This window comes from Embiotoca jacksoni, unplaced genomic scaffold (assembly GCF_022577435.1).
Source record: "Embiotoca jacksoni isolate LCO1_2020_lvr unplaced genomic scaffold, fEmbJac1.0.p SCAF_23, whole genome shotgun sequence".
NCBI lineage: Eukaryota > Metazoa > Chordata > Actinopteri > Embiotocidae > Embiotoca > Embiotoca jacksoni.
Window position 1 is genome coordinate 1,062,733 of NW_027185374.1, and position 22,530 is coordinate 1,085,262.

Here is a 22,530-nt window from a genome sequence, read left to right on the forward strand (position 1 = left end):
ACATACACACACAGTACTGCAGCGCATTGAAATAGTCCTTGAGTCAGCACAAAACCCAACAGATCTTTAAACAAAAGAATCTTGTTAAAGCAGACGGTTGTCTCTTACACACTCTCTCTTTCTGCAAACCGGCAAATGTGCACAGACTCTGTCACTCATTCACACTCACTGAGAGACAGGGAGACACTGAGGGAGAAAGAGCTGGATTGCTCCTCAGGTAGCGCCGCAGCCACCTTTCAAATACAGAGTACAAGGTGTTCTGTCTTGTTATACACATGCCCAGCTTGTTTATGCCAGGTCCTGCTGATTCCTCTCCTGAAGAGACAAGATGTTTGTGATGAAATAAGCCATCTCTGATCTGATTTACTGTATCAAAAGAGGCATGCTGTCCAGTTGAGTTTGTACACATAGGTGTTAAAGAAAAGTGAGTGTCCCAGTTCAATCACTTTTCCTTTATTTCTTTCGTCATTTGTCAAATATGTTACATTAGTCTGTCAGGTAAAGGACTGGTCAACACAAAGTAGGCCTGTATAATTTATTTTTTAAACATACAGAAAAAAAGATGACTTATCTGGCGGTACCTCTCGTTTGAGTCTCTTCAGCTCTCCTACATAAAAATGATGAATTAGTGAACCAACCTTTTAAGTCTGCCACTGTCTTTATATTATCCCCGAGTTTTTTCTGGGGGTTTTCTGGGAGAGCCGGGAGGGGTTTAAAAAAAAAACCTGTCAGGTATTTTCAAACACATTTATGTCAAGAACTCCCACACTTTAATCCCCAAAATTTGCATTGTCTGTCTTTTAAATGTTTCTTACTTTACCAACATCTAGTGAATCAGTTAATGATTCCTCAGTTTCCCAAAGTACAGATACGTGGACCGGGACTCTTGAAACCTCTTGGCACAGCTACCCACCAGCTGATCTTTTTGTATACGAATGTATGGACTGCAGAAGTTCAGCCAGCAGATGACCGTTGGTTTCTGTTGTTGCCACTCCGGCTGACCAAAAACAACTACTGCCCAAGAGCCAGAAAATGACGATGCTCATCTGACCTCTGATGTTGATCATAGTCACCCACAACCATACTAAAGGGCAAAGGGAGTTGCCTAGTCATATAGAATAAGATTAAATCCTACGGTTATAGCCTACTGTCTAAATGTCACAGAAAATTATACAGAATACTAAAGAAGACAGTGGGGTGTGGCAAATGTACAAATCTTATCGTTCAAACTCTCCAAAATTGGTTAATTACCAATTGTAAGGAAACATTTCATTTCCAAAGTGATTTTGAAATAGTTTCATTTTACGGAAAATACTGTATATGGATCATGGGAAAGGAAGGCAGTGACTATGAAAAATATATATTCAAAGGTCTACAGTAAGGTTTTGAATGGAAGATTTTTACGCACTGCAAAAAAGGCAGCGAATTCCCTACAGATCCCACAGCTGGACTGATCGTTTACCATGAGCGCATCCCATCCCATCCCCTCGCTGGAGCTGAAGCCCACCCCCTCCTTTCCTGCACAACGAGCAGATTAAAACCAGGAGCCAGCTCTGAGATGAGCGAGCAGCCACGGAGCACGGAGCAGAACGAAATGCTAACTGGACCCTGTGATTAAATCCGTTTTTTGTTCCTCGTATATAACATATCTAAAGTATTGATGCTGCCCCTATGGAAAAAGATATTTGGGTCCAACGAATCCAGACGCAAGGAGAGGCTCACCTAAAGATCACTCAACAAAGATTGCACCAAACCGTTTTTTAAGTTTTTTCTGTGTGGAGTAGAATTACTCCCCCGACCCGAGTGGACTAATGATGGCCCTAATGGTTCACCTGAAGACGGTCGGTCACCTCCGGGGAAAAGGTGACAGGATCGCCAAAGTTACATTCAGAGGTAGGACATCGTTACATGCAACATCTCTTCAAGTCGAAGCCGGTGTGTTTAGAAACGGATGTGTGATGTGCTCTGATTTATTATACGATGTGTTGGAACATAATCATCAGTCCTGGTTGCATTAAAAGTTATGGGAAACCCCGCTTGGATCACCGGTCACCAAATACGCGCTGCGCTCTGACGTACCGATGCGCGTTTTATCCAAAGACGAAAACTAATATTCTTCAAAGAAAAGAGAGAAAGAAAATTCATCAACATCAATTTGGAATAGTTCGTCTATAAGATTGTAATGATGGTCACATCATGTTGATAAGAAATAGCCTGAATTCATATTCTGCCAACAATGGTTAATAATGTAAAATCACAGCTAATATATCCTTTTTTTCAGCTTTCAGGACACGGATTTCTCTTTTGAGAAGTATTCTATTATTTAGAATTTAATAAAATATTAGCTATCTAAAACAATCACAAAAAGAAAAAGAAAAATACTTTTTGAGCACCCTTGTAAATAGACGTTTTATTTATTTCTCATTAATGTTTTTGTTTTTTTTAACTTGTTTTCATTTATTTACTTTAAACTAACTGAATCAGTGAGGGCAAGAGACTAGTGTTGGCTAAGCTGATGGCATCGATTACTTAAGTGAGTGTTGGAGGTGGAGGGTGGGCGTCTTTTCAGGGCATTCTTCAGCTCCTGCAGGGTCATTATAAAAAACTCTTGACCTGCACTCTTGCTCTCTCAGAGGAAACTAGAGTTCAGTGGATTCATTAACTGACAGTATGTGCGTCTTTGTTTGAGAGAAACTGAGACAGGAAGGGAGAGGTGTGTGCGTTTCAGCACCTTGGACAGCGATGTGTTCGCTCTGACAGGTGCTCATTCCCAGCTGATCTCTGATTTGGACTCCTACTTCCAGCATCACGGTTGTGGAGGATGTTACAAGACCTCACCCCCCTTATTCCTCCTCTCTCTCTCTGTCTGTGTGTGTGTGTGTGTGTGTGTGTGTGTGTGTGTGTGTGTGTGTGTGTGTGTGTGTGTGTGTGTGTGTGTGTGTGTGTGCGCGCACCAGGGAAAAAGGATGGCTTTCAGTGTTGTGGTCTGCAGCCGCAGTGATTTCAGCAGGGTCTTAATATTATATGAACCGTGTCATCCAAGTCCTGGATTAGATTGTCGGTTCTTTTCTCCGTGGTCCAACTGTCAGCACAATGGCTGCAGTTCATCTGTTTATCATTTCAAATAGCCCAAGCAACTGCCTCTGCGTGCGTGTGTGTGCATAGCCTACATTGCATTGTGGGACAGCTCCCCTTTTCGGGGACATAAAAACAAGTCCCTGTCATGTAATGATACATTTTTCAGCTTAAGTCTTGTTTTAAATTTAGGTTAAGGTTAGATTCAGGTAAGTCTTCAGGAAAGCAATGTAAATCAAAAATTTCCCTTGGCAAAATAGCCTGGTTAAAATTCCCCAGGTCCCAGGATGTAATGGGTCGCGCAATACAGTGTAACACTGGCAATAGGTGGCTTTGGCCATAAGGCCAATGTTGACCAATATTATTTTTATCTCTGGTTTTGGTCTCCACCAACTCCTGAGTAAAATATGTGGCTCTGCAGCTACTAAACGTTATGTTCACCAGATAGTCACGAACTGTATCTGCCACTGTTTGGTGCTAAGCTAACTCAAATTTGATCGTAGACCCGGAGTCATAACAACTCTTCTATACAGCATCGAATGTGTTTGTTTTATTGTTTTCTTCAGGCCTTTTCCTTTCATAAAGGCCTGGTATCATTCGAGCAATATAAGTGTTTCTATATTTAGTAAGAGTTCTTTCAAGTAAAGTATCAGCGGTGAAAGGCATGGGATTTAATCTGAGTAGTCAAATGTAAATCGTGTGTTATACATTTTTAGATTTATGGCTCATTAGATAACAAAGAGTTGAGAAAGGTCAGCGAGTCGGTGCAGCACAACAGCAGTTATGAACAGGGATCAAACCCTTCATATCGCGAATCAGCGTCATCCAGCATATGATTACTTTCATTCCAAAAACTCTTTTTTTTAAATAAGGGACATTGTGATACCATTTTCACATCTTTTCCTTCTCCATTCATCTCCCCATCTCTTCTATATTCTTTCCTAAATTGCAAATAAGTTTAATCATCCATTTATCAAAGACAAACTGAATTTTGTACTTCCCTATTCCAAAATGGATCTATTGTATTTTACTAGCCAATGCCTCTTCTATTCACAGTATGCGTGTCAGTCTTGCATCCCCAGTCTCTTCCAATACTGTGGGTTTTGAGTTACGCTTCTCCCTACAGGCTGTCAGTGGAGTTTCCTGAGTGCTTTCAACTCCAAAAACTTCCTGTCTGGGGAGGAACAAGTCTGCCAGGAAGACTCAGCCTTCCTGTGCATAGTATATGTTTTTTGTTTTTTGATTACCTGGTTTTCTCCATGAATTATGGATAAAACATGGCCTGATCTAATTCATGTATAATGTGTTTAAGTTTATAACACATTGTTGGCATTTTGATCTCTTTTTTTTTTTTTTTAACACCTCCATTAAACATTCAGTGTTGGTGGAATCAAGTAAGCGAAGCTTTGGATTCAATAAGCAGTGGAGCCTCCTTTGGCTGCAATATCCTCCAATAAGTGCTTTCTGGAGCTGTTGATCAGACCTGCTGTGCAATGTTCAGGAGAAATTTAAGACCATTCTCCCTTATTGAAGAGCCTTAACTCAGCCATATACTTGTTTATAAGATGTTTGGTAAGTGGAAACGGATGGATTTTGTTTCAAGTCATTCTGTGGTAGATTTGCATTGATTTTTAGGATCACAGTCCAGCTGCGTCACCCGACTTTAACTCTTACTTCAGCTGGTTAGCAGTCACTTTGGATACCTTGATAAACTTTGAAATACATTTTCCCCTCAATGATGGCAAACTGTCCAGACCCAGAGGCAGCAAAGCAGCCCCAAGACATGATAGTGCCGCCGCCTTACTTCACCTTTGAGATGATGTTTTCATGTTGCATATGCATCAGCAGATGATTCTTTTGAATAACAAACTCAAAATGTTTTACTGTTTTTGTAAGTCAAAGTAGCTCTAACCCACACTTCCAATCATTGATCAGGGGTTCACATACTTTTTCAAACATACACTGAGATTTAAGTGATGTATTCAACCTGGTCAATAGCAGTACAATAGACAGTAGATTGATATATAAAAAAAAAAGAAGAAGCTTGATATGATGTCTGACAGCTCACACAGTCAAAAGTCAAACATTATCAATATGTTCAGAAAATATTTGAAGACAAAGGCTAATATAGAATTAAATAATAATAATTAAAAAAAACACTTTGGAGCTCTCTGTCCAATCAAACTGGTTATTTATTATTTGATAGCAGTGACAACAAATGAAGTAAGGTCACTTTAAAGGCACAGCATCACAATTTAATTGATTTCCTAACAAGTTTCTGATGAATTCTCTGTTATCTAAAGCACTTGGCTTTATCAAAGAGCAACACTTTGGCTCTTGTTGCTTATCAACTGAGTCTCTGCACAGCAGCCTGCAGGATCACAAGCACAGTTCAGTGTGATGCCTTCTATGTGAAAATTAATGAAAAATTATGACAATCGTTCTGCTTTAAGATATTCCATTTCAGCTTCTTTTAGCCCAACTCTCTTCTTCATGCTTTACCACTTATCAAACGTCTCCTTCACTTTCAGACACTTGACATTCACACTGAGGCTTGGACAGTTTCATTCTTGTTTTTATAACTCTGAGTCTTCCTCATTTGAAACAATGCTTTGTGGAATCTATCCTGCAGATATAATTTGATTTCCTTTTCTTTCCTGTAGCACTCTTTTTTTTGTATCCACTTTCTGCTAGAACCAACATTTACTGTATTACGTTTTAAACTGCACCAAAGAGCACTTCTGTGGCTTCCTCATTTCTACTGGTTTGAGTCTTTCACATTTTATATTTCCAGCTATCTGCTTCAATTTAAATTTGTTTTACTCGGTTTGTTTTCTTTCTTTCAGGTCAGTTCTTTCAGCACCACTCTTCTCTCTGCTCTCTTAGTTTCACCAAGGCCAAAAGCCGAGGTGATTAGCAGAATGTTGTTTTAGGTTGGTGTGGAGCACCTTACATAAGCCTCGCATGATCTCCTTTTCTAAACCCACATCTCTAAAAACATTGGTATGACAGCAGTGCCGCTGTTTTCGATAATGTAGGAGGAATTTTGTCTCTCTCCCCCTCTGTCATTGAAGTGGTTTTTATTTTCTAAAAATCTTTTCAAAGGACGTGGGTTTTATCAGATTGTTGAGGGTGTAGGAGTGATGGGAAAGAGAGATGAAAACACTTGCATCAGAAATTATGACCTGGAGTCAAAATTGGCACCTATTGGCTTAATTATAAAGATAACGCTGTATAATATATATTATATATTATAATATCTTTGCATGTTTGTGTATCCTTTTTCTCTAAACTGAGAGGTTGTTTGCATAAAGTGAGAAAAGAGACTTTCAGCCCAGTTAATATCAATAATAATATCAGAGCTAGGCAGAATCTATATATTTCTATTCAAACGTATCAGGGGACAGGGACTGTAATTAACTTTGTAGGTCTCTGTGTGTGCCTATATGATAGCTGATGTGTTCTCATGCACCCAAACAGACATCAACACCCATATAACAGCCGCACTTAAATACACAAAGCAAACTACCACAACAAAGCAGAGTGCACACTGTGGTCTCGGACCATTCATAAGCATCACAAAGCAACCAGGTGAGGACAAGCTGTAGCACGCATGAGTGAGTCAGGTTACTGTGCAGTGAATGGCTCTCTGTTAAATAAACAGTGCAACAACGAATTATTGTTTTCATGGGCCCTTAGGGAGATTTAATTATGTACATTCTACTTTCTATAACCAAGGTAAAAATATAATTAGGGCCCAAGCACCGAATGGTGCGAAAGCCCTATTGTTATCCAAGGAATTATCATTCTTCCGCTTTCATATCCTGACAAAGTTGGCACCTTTTTGGAGGCTTTATCATATTCAAAAACTCATGAAAGTTGGTACGCGCGCCTGTCCCGGCGAAATGTTTGTATTTTAGTGGAGTCACGAGTGGCTCGCTAGTGTCCCCTAAACTCATGCCCCGGCAGCTACATTTACCTACATGCACGAAATTCTGTGGACATGTGTATCACACCTAGATGAACAAAAAAGTTACAATCCACCATTACGTCAACCCAACAGGAAGTCCTCCATTTATGGCGATTTGCACATGTTGTACTTCAACAAACTCCTCCTAGGGATTTTGGCAAATCAACTTGAAATTTAGTCAGTGCACTCGTAACATGTTTGGGATTAAAAGTTATCAAAACAATTTGTTTTGTGTCAATTGGTATGCCCGTGGCGTGGCGACCATTTTGAGCGTCTCACCATGAAACTACAAATTGCTGTAAATCTTATGTACATGGACTGACTGCCTCCAAACTTTACATGTATGATAACAGCCCCGCCCTGTAGACCCCTGTATGGTAATATTCGCTCCTAGTCATAGCGCTACCTGCTTGCAATTGGAAATGACACTTTTCATACTTTCACATGCTCCGTCAAGCTGGTTGATCGCATGAATCTAAATTCAGATCAGAATAGCCTAAACACATTGATGATGATATATTGAGAAGTTTGTTCGACTTCGTTGAAAATGCGGCAGATGCGGCAAAGTTTGATGTCTCGCCGTGACACAGGAAGTAGATGTTTAAGGTCAAAGGATGCTTGAAACCTCACGAAATGTGGCACATACATCCGGCGTGGTGAGATTATACATCTGATGTGTTTTGCGCGTGGGCGTGGCCAAATGGCTTGCTAGCATCCCCTAAACTGCAGACCCGTCACTTAGTTTCAACTACATGCACCAAATTTGTTGGACATGTGTATGACACAGAGATGTACAAAAAAGTCTCTTGGCATCATAACCTCAACCTAACAGGAAGTCCGCCATTTTGAATTTAGTTGCCATTTTGGGCTATTCGCACGTTGTATTTTAACGAATTCTTCCTACAAACTTTGACGTACTGACCTGAATTTTTTTTCTGTCCTATTTTAACACCTGGGAGATGAAAAGTTATCAAAAGAATTTGTTTTCGTTGATCGGTGTGCCTGTGGTGTGGCGGCCATTTTGAGTGTGTCGCCATGAAACTACAAGTTACTGTAACATTTATGTACATATTCCGATTTTCCTCAAACATTACATATTTGATAAGAGTGCTGCCCTGAAGACACCTGTATGGTAATATTCGCTCGTAGTCATAGTGCCCCCTGTTGGCATCAGGAAATGAGTCAAAATGAAAACTGCAAGCGGGGATATGCGGTCCCTCGCATGCTGCATGTCGGGGAGCCCACGGCCCCGACCCGCTGGATCCCTGATGTGCACTGTGCGAGGGCCTGCATATCACTGCTTGCAGTTTTAATTTTGATTCATATTCCTTAAAGACTGCTGCAATCTCTGTTTCTCTCTCCAATCTGCTGCATAATGAGTCATACACAGGAAACTTTTAATTGTCTGCATTTTGTTTCTGTCTCTGTGGCTCCACACAGCGGTTTCATTTGTGTGTATTTAGGTACTCAAGTCATTATGTCTTTCTGCTGGTTTTTAATGGGAACAAGTAAGTAGATTTAAAAATGTTATAAATATCTCAGTGATCTGCCACAACCTATTTGACAGTGGAGGAAGAATTATTCAGTAAAAGTATTATCACCAAAATGTCTTTCAGGAATCAATAATAAAGGTAGATTATTGTTGCATAATATTGTTAGATGTTTTGAATGTTGTAACGGGGGAAGCAGGAAGTGACTGAACTCAAATGCACACCAAAGTAAAAGTAAGTTTGTTTTACTATGAAGCAGGTACAAAAATGTACAAGCAATGTAGGCATCAATACAAAAAGGCAAAACTGAGTCAAAACCAGTGGGACTTTACTGAAAGTAGCAGGGAACACACTCAGAAAACGGCAGGATCGAAAGCAATTGGTACAACAACAATCTGTCACTGAAGTTTTGGAACACGGAGTATATACACGAGAGAGGGAAGTCATTTGGAAACAGTTGGAAACAATCCGAGCAGGGCAGGTAATCACACGAGGGCAGGATGTCAATACACCTGAGGCGAGAGGAGATGTGAGTTTGCAAAAATAAAACAGGACAGGGAATGCTGGAAATGTGAAGAAACAAAAAACCTACAGGAGCAGATTGTGACCTGTAGTTTCAATTTTGTTACTATGTACAGTTTAGTCCTTTAGTTCAGTGGTTCCCAACCAAGGGGTCATTCTGAGATGTTTGATATGTTAGGAAAGGAAAATAATAAAGTTTTGCTGTGCAAATTTGATTAATTTTAATTAACCAAGCACTGTGAAATATTTGAGAATTCTTTCTCTTTGTTACTCAGACAATAATTTAAATACAGCCATGTAGGATGTTTAAAGGGCAGACACCAGCCAGTATCAGCAAATCACGAGCTGTTACTTTCCCAATTTCTACAGTTAATTAAAAAAGATCAAAATGCAGTACATGGCTGAAACATGTATGAAACACTAGAGGTTATTTTGACAAGTCACAACATTCGACATTCGCTGACCAGTAATAACTTGTTTCAGATAAGGTCTGGACAGTAGGTTCTCTGATTGAATATTTAATTAATACAGCAAGCACTAGACGGTTTTGGAAGGACAAACAACACTGTTACTATAATGAAGAAGATGTTTGCATACTTACAGTTTGTACAATAGTTGAATTGAGATCTAGCTCAGGTGTTTTTGCTAAAGTTAGTCTTTTTGTTGCCGGCAACGATGCTAACGTTATCATGCTGCACTCGGACTGCATGTAGCATTCGTTGGGAAGGTTTTGACTTTCAAAGCTCTGCTGTATTGTCATCCTACTCTGTTTGTGTTCTCTTTGTGCTTTTTGGAACCAGACGAGCATTACTGAGGTTAAAATGATGCCACTTGAACTAGCTACTGGCAGGCGAGAACTGTAAAGGGCGAGTGTCATGGAGTGCCCTCTGGGTATTGTAGTGTTTGTGGAGACATCATGAATCAGATTACCTTTTATGGAGGATATAAAAGATTGCTGGCAGCTTGAGAAAAATGTGCAAGAAAAAGTCACAGTACGCCAAAGAGTAAGACGTAGAAGTACCTGTACTGCATACCGGGGAGTCCCGACCCATTTCAAGCACTAGCCACAAGCTTATGTATTGTATTTTATGTTATTATGCTCATCATAGTGTTTTGATATAAACTCTTGGTGCAAAAAGTCAAACAGGCTGTCAAATAGTTGTAGTTAATTAAAAAGTTATAGAGTCTGTCTAACATTTGATGGAGATATAAAGCTGTATGCAAAGGATCTACTCAAGTAAACTGTGTTGGACACCAAAAAGGTATTTGGCAAATATTAGGTTTTCTTTGGTTTCTGTAAATCACTTTGAATCTTCTGAAAACAATTTACTTTTTGCAATTTCTGTGACTAAAAACCCGAAACTGAATTGCCTCTTCATGCAAGCAGATTAAAGCTAATAACCAGATTGATTGTTCCTTTTTGTGTTTTAGAAAATACTCCCTGCTGCAAGTCCACCCACTCAAACAGAGATGGCAGTAATCACAATGTTATTAGTGAACCATGTTTTAACCACTGATTCTTGGTCATCTTTCAGGTCTGCCATTCTACAGCCGTGTGGCAGAGAACTGTGAGGAGGAGGCTAACTTTAATGAGGTCAGTACTTAATTTCCTCTCCCGTACCCTTAACAATGACCAATCAGCAATAATCAGATATACAAATAAGTTGATTTTAAGTTTTGTTAATGAAGTGAGGTGAAGAGTCAGTAATTAACAGGCATTATGAGGGTAATTAAGTCATTTTTTTAATTGATCACATTAGTGAAACTTAAACTTACAATATTGCAAATCTTAGTATTTGATGCTTGTTTCTCTGGAAGCACATGACAGTAAAACTATATGTAGGTAAAGCATAATGAAAATGAGGTGAGGAACATTAATTTTAGGTCCCACTTCAGTTTCTCCTGTGAGTTAAAGATTTATTTTTAGTATTATCAGATTGAATGTAATTCTTTGTCACCTCACGATGCAGCACCTCACTGATTTCTGAACAAACGGCAGGAAATGTAAAAATATTTCCTGGTCATGCAACTGGATTTTATTAATTTTGAAAAAGCTACAGAGATTGTAAAATATATTTTTAAAGAATGTTGGCCATGATCAAATTCAATTCAATGCTGTTGAATTATTCTTAGACTAAACTAAATTCTTACACATGCTGTGTCTTAGTCAGCTGCATCCTTAAGTAAGACTTTGAACCCCAAAAATCCCTTTTTACATTATGTCCACTATGCAGAGAGCCACCTTGACATTATGCACCTGCATAATGCTGTATACCTATACAGAGAGCACCAAAAGGTGAATGGAAAGAGAAACACATTTGTATTTACATCAATAAGTAATTTAGATGATCTAGTTTCAACTTTGTGAGAAAATTGGAGCACGTGGAGAAGCACAATGCAGACACTCGGATGACTTCATATGTGCCAATGGTGCTAACCACTGAGCTGTCAGAGGATCATGTCTTATCTACTCATTACAGTTCTAATTCAAATATCTTATCGAGTCTAAATGGCCGATGTACTGCCAAGTATCTCCTAATCACCTTCTCCTGTTCACTTATGGCCTATCAGGGTCTGAGAAGCGAGGCAGAGGTAGTGATCTCCTCCCATGCATGGCACCGAACACTGTTATAATTAAAGTAGACACTTCAATGCTGCAGTGCGAAAAAGCTGGTTCACTAAATGGCTCTTCTGCCAGATCTGGAAGTTCTTTCAACTTTTAAAAGAAAGTTTAGTGGATATGAACTTTTTCACAGTTTCACTGCAAATTACATTATTCTGTACTGACATGAGTAATCCTTTGAAAACTCTAAGGATTTTACCTGGTGCTGGCTGGCCTGTCTCTTTTGACTTTGCCTGCTGTGAGACTCTGGGAAATGTTCCCATTAGATTTCCCGCAAGCTCCTGTGACTCTGAAAAACCTTGCAGCATTATGATAGATTCAAATGCATAGAGTTATATAAAGGAGCAGAGCAGGGGAATTAGAAAGAGAGGAAAGTTGAGGGATGAAGAGAGAAGTGCAGGAGGAAATCCACACAGAGCAGAAACAAGAGACAAAAGAGTGGTAGGGGATAAAGTCAGGGAGAGAAATACGACAAACCAAAGAGAAAGCACCTCAAACATGTACAGTACCTTCCCAGAAGAGCTTTGACTAGTTGCTCTCTTTCTTTCTCTCTCTTTCTTTCTCTCTCTCTCACGCTCTCTCTGAGCTGCTGGTTTTCACGGAGGAAAACATTTTTCCTTTGATGGGCTCACAAGCAGAGGGCTGCTTCCTTTGCTGATAACCAGGGCTTTTGTTTTCAGTCTACTCAGGAAAATGGCTAAATGACTGTACACATTTGGCCAATTGCATAATAATCACACACACACTGACAAAACACACATGTATGATTGCAGTCCCTGCAGAAAGAAAGTTGTTTTTGTGGCGTCGAGGGTGAAATGCAAGACAGAATAGTCAAAAAGGAGAAATGTGTCAGAAATATTAATGATGGTGCAGTATATCATTCCTGAAGCCAGGTTACAGTAACGGGTATAGAACTGAGTGGCTGGCACTGATACGTGATGTCTTCTGACAGCCTCACCCGGTTCTCGCCTCTCGGTTCTGTGGTGCTGCGGAGGTCGTTAGCATCACTCAGCATCAATAAAATGTTCAGGCTTCCCTTCGGATGACTTGTGCTTGTAGCCTATAGGTCGATGTGTATTTGTGCGTGCGTGAGTGTGTGTGTGAGTTGCACTGGTTTGTTGTGTGCTGGTGGTGCCCAATCGTATATGTAGTGTCTTCCTGACCGCCGCAAACTGTCGAGCAATTCCTCATCACGGCCTCCTCCTCATCGTCGTCTTCGGCCTTGGCACTGCAACATTTTGCATGGTTCAGTAAGCCTAGTCCAGCCCCTGGAGTTGAGGGCCATTAGCATAGAGTTGTGCGTCTTGTTGCTTTATGCATGGACTACCAGGACGCCTTTGAACTAGTGTGCAGATAGACTGGATGGGGAATCTGTATTCATTATTCATTCCATGGTGGGGCTTTTAGCTGCAGAACGCCAGGGCTTCCCCCTCACTAGTTAGACAGAACTGGAGCAAGGAACGATAGCCCTGCAAGTGTTTGATGTGGCCACATGGTTCAGTGTTGGGCCTGCAGATGTAGCTGCTGCTGTGTGTGTGTGTGTGTGTGTGTGTGTGTGTGTGTGTGTGTGTGTGTGTAAGTGGGAGGGCACTCATGAGAATTTGATAAGGATAAAGATGTGTGTTTGTTTTACAAACAAGATGTCAAGGGATTCGGACCATGCAGACAATAAACAGGGAATTATTATGCAAAAATAATGAGTATAAGAATCTTCGTTCTCCCCGATAACTTTTAGCTGCAGCCCCACTGTCTGATTTTTTAATGAGAGTCTTGTGATTACGTAAAACTAAAGTCTGAATCCTATGACTTTTTCATGGCTTTTTCAGGATGTTGTGTTCTGATGTCTGTTTCACAAAAATGATTTAAAGCACTGAGGATCGCAAAAGGAAGTAATTCCTCCCCCCAGAAAAAAAGGTATGACCACCTTTTACCTTTAAAAAGGTACACTGGAGCACATTTTTTTCAAGGTATATCTGATTGGTTGTTCGGAGCATCTTGAATGACTTGTCACAGTTTGTCTGTGACATTAGTGTTGTCTCTGAGTCTTCTGTCTCTTCATTTAATCCCAGACTGACTCCATGATGTCGAGATCAGGGCTCTGTGGGGGCCATACACAGGTCAGCCATAATATTAAAACCGTTGTCAAGTGAAACACACAGCCCATCAATAAATCCTCCCTTGGTAAGGATTATAATGCACAGTTGTTATTCAATGAGGTTGAGGGAGATGGTCATTTATTTTCATTGTCAAATTGGACACTGTTATTTGTGGTGCTGTTGAACTATACTTGTTGAATGCTTGAATGCAAGCATATGTCATTTTTGGGAATTTGCTGAAATGGTGATGCTTAAGAAGAGTAGCTGTGGACATTGTCCACTGAAAGCCTCATCAGCCTGACCTATTCTCTGAAATCGGGCGCAGGTTGCGGCTGATCAAAGCGAGTAGCGTCTGCCGCGAGCTCACTTCCAAACCACTTCCCAGATTGTATGGATAATCATGTTTGGGAAGTTAGTGGGTTCAATTAAGGCATATCTGTTACATGAGAACATACTGTATCACTATCAGGGTGAGGTTCTTAAACTAATATGCATTATGCCAAGTTCATATTTAGTAAGTTACCGGAGAATAAAAGATTCTTAAAACATAACTTCATTCATCAGTTTGATCCACCTCTAGATATTATATGTCAGCCGCTGCTTTACCGTCCACTTGACCAGCAGTAAAGACAAGAAAAGTAGCAGTTGCCTCTGGACTAGACACAAGCTGGGTCTAAAAATAGTTTGTGAACTTCACCTGTTTTTAAGATTCAGGGCTTCTCCTGGAAGGTGCTTTCCCATCTCTCTTTATAATGAATAAATGATGATCTGTGCAGAATATATTTTTTTTTTGCGTCTTTGGAGTTGGAGGCAAACTGAAAGTGAAAATCTGAGCTGTCAAAAATGAGCACAACAGAATCTGCAGGAGTCAGACTCTCAGCATAAATCCTAATTTTATAAGTTTTTGTGAGTAGTGTGATTCATGCATCTTGTCGTGCATTCATTCATATTATTGTCTGTGTAAAATGACAAAACTGTTTGATGTAAGAAGCACGCAGATATAGAAGAGATAGAAATATACAACAAAACATTGTTTTTTTGTAATTAATGCTGAATATTTATGTTATTCTGACTCCTTAGGAGAATAGAAATATATAGTTGCTAATTTTCTTTTACTGTTTCGATGAGAGAGCTCCTGTGCATCAGCTTGTAACTCCTCTACTGTAAAGAGTCTCTCAGGAGTGACAGGATGTCTGATTAAACGCTGGCACAGAAATCTGCCGGTCAAAATAAAGTGTTAAAGCAGCTCAGCTTACCTGAAATAACTTTTATTATCTTTTTCATTGATATTCTGGATTTCCACAAATAACTTTTGATTATTTTCTATAATTGACTGACTCCCAGTTTGAGTTGTTTTTTTGCCATTTGCTACACAACATAGTTCGATAACTGACCATCTGATGAATATCTGTCTTTGAAAACTATCCTCGCTCCACCAGACTATCGCCCACAGCTTTAGTTTTAACTGTGATTGTAGTCTAGACATCCTGTTTGCATTAATGTGCGCACAGCCCCTGTGGACCAATCAGTGACCAGTGTCGGTGGTTAGGTGCAATGACTTGGAAGTTGAGCGTATCTTTTCTAAATGTGGTTGCAGCTGTGGAAGAGTGTCGGCTGGTTTCAACATATACAGATTGGTTAAAGCTTCTCCAATACTTTGTTTCCTGAGGTCTACGCCCAGTAGGATGCAACTACTCTAAGCAATTACCTTTGGAGTGAACTCAGACACATATATTCATGCAGTGAATTTGGGACATCATGCTAGTTGAAGATGAGAAGAAATAAAAATAACATCTCGGCAAAGGAAAGTTTATTTAAGGGGTGAGTGCTCTCTCCCAGCACACCATCTATTTTTAAAGAGTTGTGAAGCGGTTTACTTAACAAGTGCAATGTCATTTACAGTGTCTCTGCACCATCCGGTTAGCAGCAGAAACTGGGAAGCTAACTGCATTTCTATCAGAGTCTAACATGAAACAAAATAAGACTTGAATGAATTGAGTGGATCAAAATGATATTTCCTGTCAGCAGAGCTGTTCTATTTCAAGAGAAAAAGGAAGAGTTCAATTCTACACTTTCCTCTTTTAAATAAGAATAGTATATAAGTTGATTCCGTATAATATCAATGCAGGGAAAATTAGGACAGAAAACAGCACCACCAGATCACTAATATGCTGTGCATACATTCTGCATGAATGAAAGACTGACTGGATTAATAGAAACGTGTCTACACCCGTGGCATTTCATTTGACACATACTACAAATTAGACTGAGATGAATTGAAAAACATTGGAGCATGCAGAGAAAGTGACACGAGAAACAGAGCTGGGCTGGAAATGAGAACAAGGACGGACAGTTGAATTGGAAAAAGTAAATTGAGCCTGGGTTGGTGGTGGTGGTGGTGGTGGTGGTGGTGATGGTGCTGGGATGGGCATGTACGCAGTGCTGTCAGTGAATTCAACACGGTCGAGTTTCTCAGCAGAACCAGCTTATAAGAGATATTGTTTCATCTAGTGACACACACACACACACACACACACACACACACACACACACACACACACACACACACACACACACACACACACACACACACACACACACACACAGTGGCAAAATAGGAACCACTAACAATATGATGCAATGCAGTTGAAAGATAAGAAAACTACATCCTTTTCCAACAGCTCAAACAACAATATTTCATGCTCTCTACAAAAAAGAAATCTAACAAAAGTCTGCAGTCATGCTGTGATACTGTATCGCCACTACACTTTGTTAAGCTAAACGCTGCCATCTGCATGCTGACATGCTCCCAATAACAACATGATGTTTAACAAGTAAAAGTCTTACCATGTCCACCATCTTACTTTAGCATGTTAGCCTTTTCTTATGAGAACTAAACAGAGTGCAGCGGAGGCTGAACGTAGTTTGTCATAAATGCCTCCATAAGTTGTTTAGATTTTTGAGGTTTTGTTTTTAACCTCACTCATTTAGATTTAGATTGATATATTGCAATAACTGATAAACTACAGTGTAGTACAGGTATATGCTGTGCAAAATTACTGCATATGGTTCGTACATGCAAAAGTTAAGTTTTTCATACTATAGATTTGCACAACATTTTCTGCTTAGGCAGCATAGTTGGGAAGATAAATATCACTAATATAAAAACGTCAAGTGCATCACATTGGTAAGTATGTTATTTGATTAAAAGTGAATCCACACTGAGAAGACAGAAAAACTCTTTTCTCACCGTCCTAAATATTATGGATTCGGCTGGTGCATACCGAGGCGACTGGTAAAGCCTGCTGTAATGAGATGGTGGCTCATACTGCCTGTTTCAGCCGTCTCCCCTCATCTTTTTTATCCTTTAAGAAGACATCTAAGCCTGAAGGATCCAAGTGCAGAGAGCTGCATCATCTGAAGATCGCAACAAGCCTGTAAACTTCAACCAAACACTACAAACTGCATATCGAATGCTCCCATTGTAAATGTATCATATTTCGCCCAACCCTTGTAGAGAGTGTAAAAGAAAGAACATATTGTTCATAGTTAATCATTGAGGTGTTTTCATTCTCTGTGTCCATGGCAACAGTCATGAGATATCAAAGGATGGTGAGTAGGGGGAAGCTGAGGACGACCCGGTCATCCCTCTGTTCGCCACAATGCTGCAGCGTAGGATTAGAGCAGCAATAGCTTCTCCTCGTCTGAACATTTAGCCCCTCTGATAGGCCGCTGCGGCCTCAAGGCTTCCGGTTAGTGAGATCATACCTGTCACTTTTAATGAGCGGCCATTCTCCTACCAATTAGTAATCATCCAGTACACTGGGTTAGAGGGGGCAATCGGGGAATAGTAAAGTGCAGTTTTTAGACACATAAAACAGAGACGAGGATCTAAAATAAGTCAAGTGTTTTTTTTCTGTTTTATATCAGTGCAGTGGTGATTGCTTCTCAGGTTACTATCACACATTTCCTGATGCATGTAATCACTGTTACATTTTGATTAAGAAAGTCAGACTGAAGTGCTGCTAGATTCTGCGCATTGCAGCAGTTTACATCAGTCAGTGTTTGAGGCGCAGTGACTACTTCAGAGCTTCCAGTTCTGCAAAATAGAACTGGAGCAGTGTGACTTCATAGCTATGTTGGTTTGTGTTTCTTTGAATTAAGGGTATCCAAAGGTGTTTTTATTTATTCTGGCTGATAGAACAGAAAATTACATAAGATCACCAAACTCTTTGTACTACAATAAACCAATTTCATTGAAAATATTTGGACCTGAAAAACAGAGAAAGCACATTTTTTAGGTGAGGCAGTTACAGGGCAATGATGTCCTGTGCAAGCCATTATCAATGTTGGATAACGTTTAACGTTAAAAGGATATTAAGCGATATGTCAGTCATGGAGACTGTTCTCAGTCACTGACAAGAATGACAACATTATTGGTTTCAACATGTGCCCCAAAATGATGTATATTTACCGTGAAGAGACAAACCCCTCTGTAGTAATTATGAGCGGAGAAAGGGAAAAGGTCAGGAAGACAGAATTAAAGAATTTGTTGTTATGGTTTTTACTGGTCCATGAAAAGTCATTTTGATTAGACAAGAAATGACAGGAGCAAAAATAATTGTCAGAGTAATTCTTTAGAGAGTTTGGTGCTTGTCCCTGTAGACTTGTTGACAAGAGTTTACCATTATAAATCAACAATATACATTTTATACTAAAAACATCTCATTTATGTAAGTCAGGCTATTGACTAGTTCAGGAAAAAAAAATTGTGCTTTATTTTTAGCAGAACGTACGGATTTTGTCACGTTTGTATTATTATAATATCACATGCTCCATCTACTTTATTCACTTTCATGTGTAGCCTAAAGGTGATGTCACCCTCTAACAAATGGGCTACCAGCTGTGAAATATTTAGCAGGCCTAATCATCAGCACTTCAGTTTATCTTAACTTTCTCACCTCTTTATTTTCTGTCAAAAAACAAGTCTGTGTTCATGACCAGCATCCTGAGAGCCTCTTGAGAAATCTGTCTGTCTAATATGGTCATATGGCAGCCATTATAGTCATCCCATAAAGGTTTTATTGGGGTAACCATGGCAGCACATAATGAGTGTCTAATAGAGGTACCTGCATCTGTCCATGAGGCTGATACTGCGTGGCATTGTGCTTCTAATGTGTTTAAATTTTAACTTTGTGTTGCTCAGACTGAAGATTAAAATTAGACATTTAGTTAAATCCCTGCCGTCACAGAATCATGTTATTTATTAATGTCTATTGTAACAGTTAAATAAATAAACAGAGCTGAGTAAAGAAAATTGGGTTGAGTGTGCAGGCAGAACTACCTGTCTGAATAATTTCTCTTTTCTGAATAACAAGAAAGTACTAGCTTTTAAGTTGATTTTTGAACACTTATTTTCTCAGAAAAGAAGAGATCTGCATGTTTGAAGACTGTGTAACTTGACAAATGGTAATATTTTGCACCTTAATGTTGCATAACACCCCCGAAATGGCTTTCTGAGAAACAAAATCACCTTGTAGAAAGTAAAACTGACATAAAAGTACTGTTTTATTTGAAACCCCTCCTAAACTAAACGTTCCCTCTTTCTCACCTTAATGGTTTCTCTGCTTTCATTTATTTATTTTGTCTGTACAGTTTGGGTGTTTAAGCCACTGTAAGCACTCTGTCTGTCATGGTGGTTGTGAATGCATTAAGCAGAATAAAAAGCTTACTCTTTCTTTCTTGTGGATTCCTGTTTGCGTGTTACTTTGGAGATAAGTTGTTTTGGATATTATAGCAGAGGATGAAGACGAGCATAGTGCTGAGGCATGTAATAGAGTTAATAGGGCTGCAAGCAGAGGCTTAAAGTTGGTCCATCTGTTTGTGTAGAAAAAAGAAGGTAAATGTTTACCTGCACTTATAGTACATGTGTTTGTGTTGTCTGTGCAGGCATAGATTTAAATTTGTGGTTCTCTTACTCTGGGGAAATGAATGTGGCTGCCCAATGTCCCTGATGTTGGATAAACAAAACATAATCATAAGCGGGTGTGTATCATTTGAGCTTAAGTGTGTGTTATGCACTGGTGTGTGTATATTGGGCGTCATTTCCTCTATTAGCTGCGTGCGCTGTCATCTGTGGAACATTAACACCATGCTGGGGCCTCCCTTCCTCTTACTGGAAAAGATTTAGTTGTAAATGAGAAGTGAGATGGCTGTATAAGACATAATCTCAGAAGAGGACTGTCACTGTGAGGATGTTGTCAGGCTGACAGTGTTGTGTAGGAAAAAATAAGAGCGAAAGAGGCAGCAGTGTTGGCCTTTCCTGGCAGAAGTCTGGGAAGAGAAACCACAGACTGTAGATCCTCAGGCAGCATGGACTGATGGTTTAATGCACACACAGACACGTGGCCACAGATCCTTGAAAGCAGGTCTGACAGTAGCAGGTGGGAACCCCAGGATTTGTTAATGGGACAAATCTGATGTATGTCTTGCCTGAAAGCCTGCAGGGTTTTCTTGAATGAGAAGCCTGCATCAGCAGGGGGTGAATGAGTTTTAAATCACCTGAGCAACCTTTATCCATCTGCCCTCAAACAGTCCGTCTGCTATGGTACTGTATGGCTCTGAGGTGATTTAGTGAGTGTGAATCAACACAGGACCTCATCATTTTTCTAACATTTCCAATGAAAGCTTTTGTTTCTTTAGTTAATCATGTACAGTAGCCTTGTCGTAGTTAATCAACACGGGGGAGTTAAGTTATGCATCATAATTTAGTGTAAGCATTTACTAATCTACATGTTCATACCTGTAATGAAACTTGAAAATGGGAATTGCTTAGTCACATTTTGCATATCTGTCATACTTTAGTTATTACATTACATTAACTGCTGAATATTTTAGAATTGCCAAATCCGAAGCTATTCCTTTAAGCCTCCATCTTAATTATTATGAGTAATTCCCTTCCGCCATCAGCAACAAATCTAAAGGGAGTTGTTGGATATATTTCCCTGCTAAGGGCTCGATTAAAGTTTCAAAATGCATATTTTACTCAAGTGATATTGTCTGTCTTTCACTTTAACCAGCCTTTCGATAGTTTCTGGTTATAATACTGTGTTTGACCTTCCAATTAATTTCTACTTAAATCTGCCATACCATGAATATGTAAATATAATTTATCTGAATTTTCATATATTTTTTTTTTTATATATTTCTTAATTTGAACTTGACAAAGTCGTAAGGGCCATTAGAAAAATAATTCACTTACAAGAGTCCTTAAAGGATCACTAACTTGGATTGATTTGTCAGGCGCAGACTATAGACAGAATATCACAGATCATTTCATCCTTTAAGAGCCATTTTATAGCCTCCAGTCATCAAGTTGGATGTTATTGGTTGGGAACATTTTAAAAACATGGATACTAGTAGTTTGGAACCTTTTTTTGACACTTCTTATGTTGTTTTAACTGTTTCTCTTTGTTGATCCTATATTAAGTAGTTTTTAGGAGTTGTTTGTTCGTTACTATGACTGGATATGTGATATAAACAACTAAATCTGTGAAGTGGATCTAGTATTGTCACAGAAAGACATTTTTACGGTATGTGTCGTAAGCATCTACCTATTTACTACTGTCAAATTAAATCTACTCTAATACACACTCAGGATCATTATTTTTACTTCATGAGAGATGCACTGCTTATGTAAACAAGATCAAAACCATTATGATCCATCTTTGAAACGTTAGAGGGCTTTTAATTTGAAACAGATAAAAGCATTTGACTGACCAAAGGCAATTTTATAATTCAGTCAGTCGGGGAAAGTAAACCAATTTATAAACAATGTAAAGAAACCTGTTTATAATATTGGAAAGAAGAAACTAAAAGCCAAATTAGATTTGAATGTTATCTATCCCTATAAAGCGATTAATAACTGGCATCTGCTGTCAGAGATGGAGGTTCAGCTCTGTGATTTAAGATTTTAAAAAATCCTAATAACCTCTCAAAACTGAAAATACTCCATGGCGAAGGAAACCACATACTGTATGTTGCAGCCTAATGTGTATCGACATGCTACAACCTGAGGGACAGTGAATGACCTTGTCAAACACCACTCATGCACACACACAAGCACAAATACATGCCTAAGCTTCACTGTATATACACTGTATAATCAATATATATATCAATCTTAATGTTGTGTTAATATTCATATTACTCTACTGTCCAAATAAATCTGCAATCTTCTTCTTATCAAAGCAGCGTGAAAGGACTTGAAATATTATTAAACTGCTATTCAGAACTAATTAAAGTGAAATGCCAAAGGATAACCTTTATCCTTCAAAGCTCCTCTCACTGAAGGAGAGCCAAGAATGTATTACCATGTAGTTTTGCTTGGCTTCTGCTTTTTCCTTTTGTACCTCAAGGCAAAACAAGGGGGATCAATATTCTTAGTCAGTGCTATCTCTAGCCTAAATATGTTTATGATGATCAATAAAACATTGTGGTGTTTTATTCCCTTCTGAAAAGCACCTCTTCATCTTCTAGGGAAGTTGTCTGAGAGTTGAATTGTGGAAACTTCGATTATGACTTCACTGAGAGAGTAAGGTAAAGCTGCGTTCAGTCATTGTGGCTAACGGTAGCTGTTGATGCGTTACGAATACCTTTAAAATGTAGAATGGCAGCTTGTTAAAACCATAATGTAACGTCTCTATGTGTGTGTTACCAATAGCTTCATATTTACCATACAGATATGACATTTAG

The 22,530-nt window shown here is 39.2% G+C and overlaps 1 protein-coding gene across 9 annotated transcripts in view; it reads left to right on the forward strand.

Moving 5' to 3' along the window:
- The first annotated feature begins 1,567 nt into the window (after positions 1-1,567).
- Positions 1,568-22,530, forward strand: part of otofa (otoferlin a) — a 74,249-nt gene continuing 53,286 nt past the window's right edge. For all 9 annotated transcript variants that reach the window (XM_069158135.1, XM_069158141.1, XM_069158133.1 and 6 more), the window contains exons 1-2: positions 1,568-1,893; positions 10,593-10,651. In XM_069158135.1, the coding sequence (XP_069014236.1) occupies positions 1,812-1,893; positions 10,593-10,651 (141 nt within the window). In that variant the 5' untranslated portion in view covers positions 1,568-1,811. The remainder of the gene's footprint in view (positions 1,894-10,592; positions 10,652-22,530) is intronic.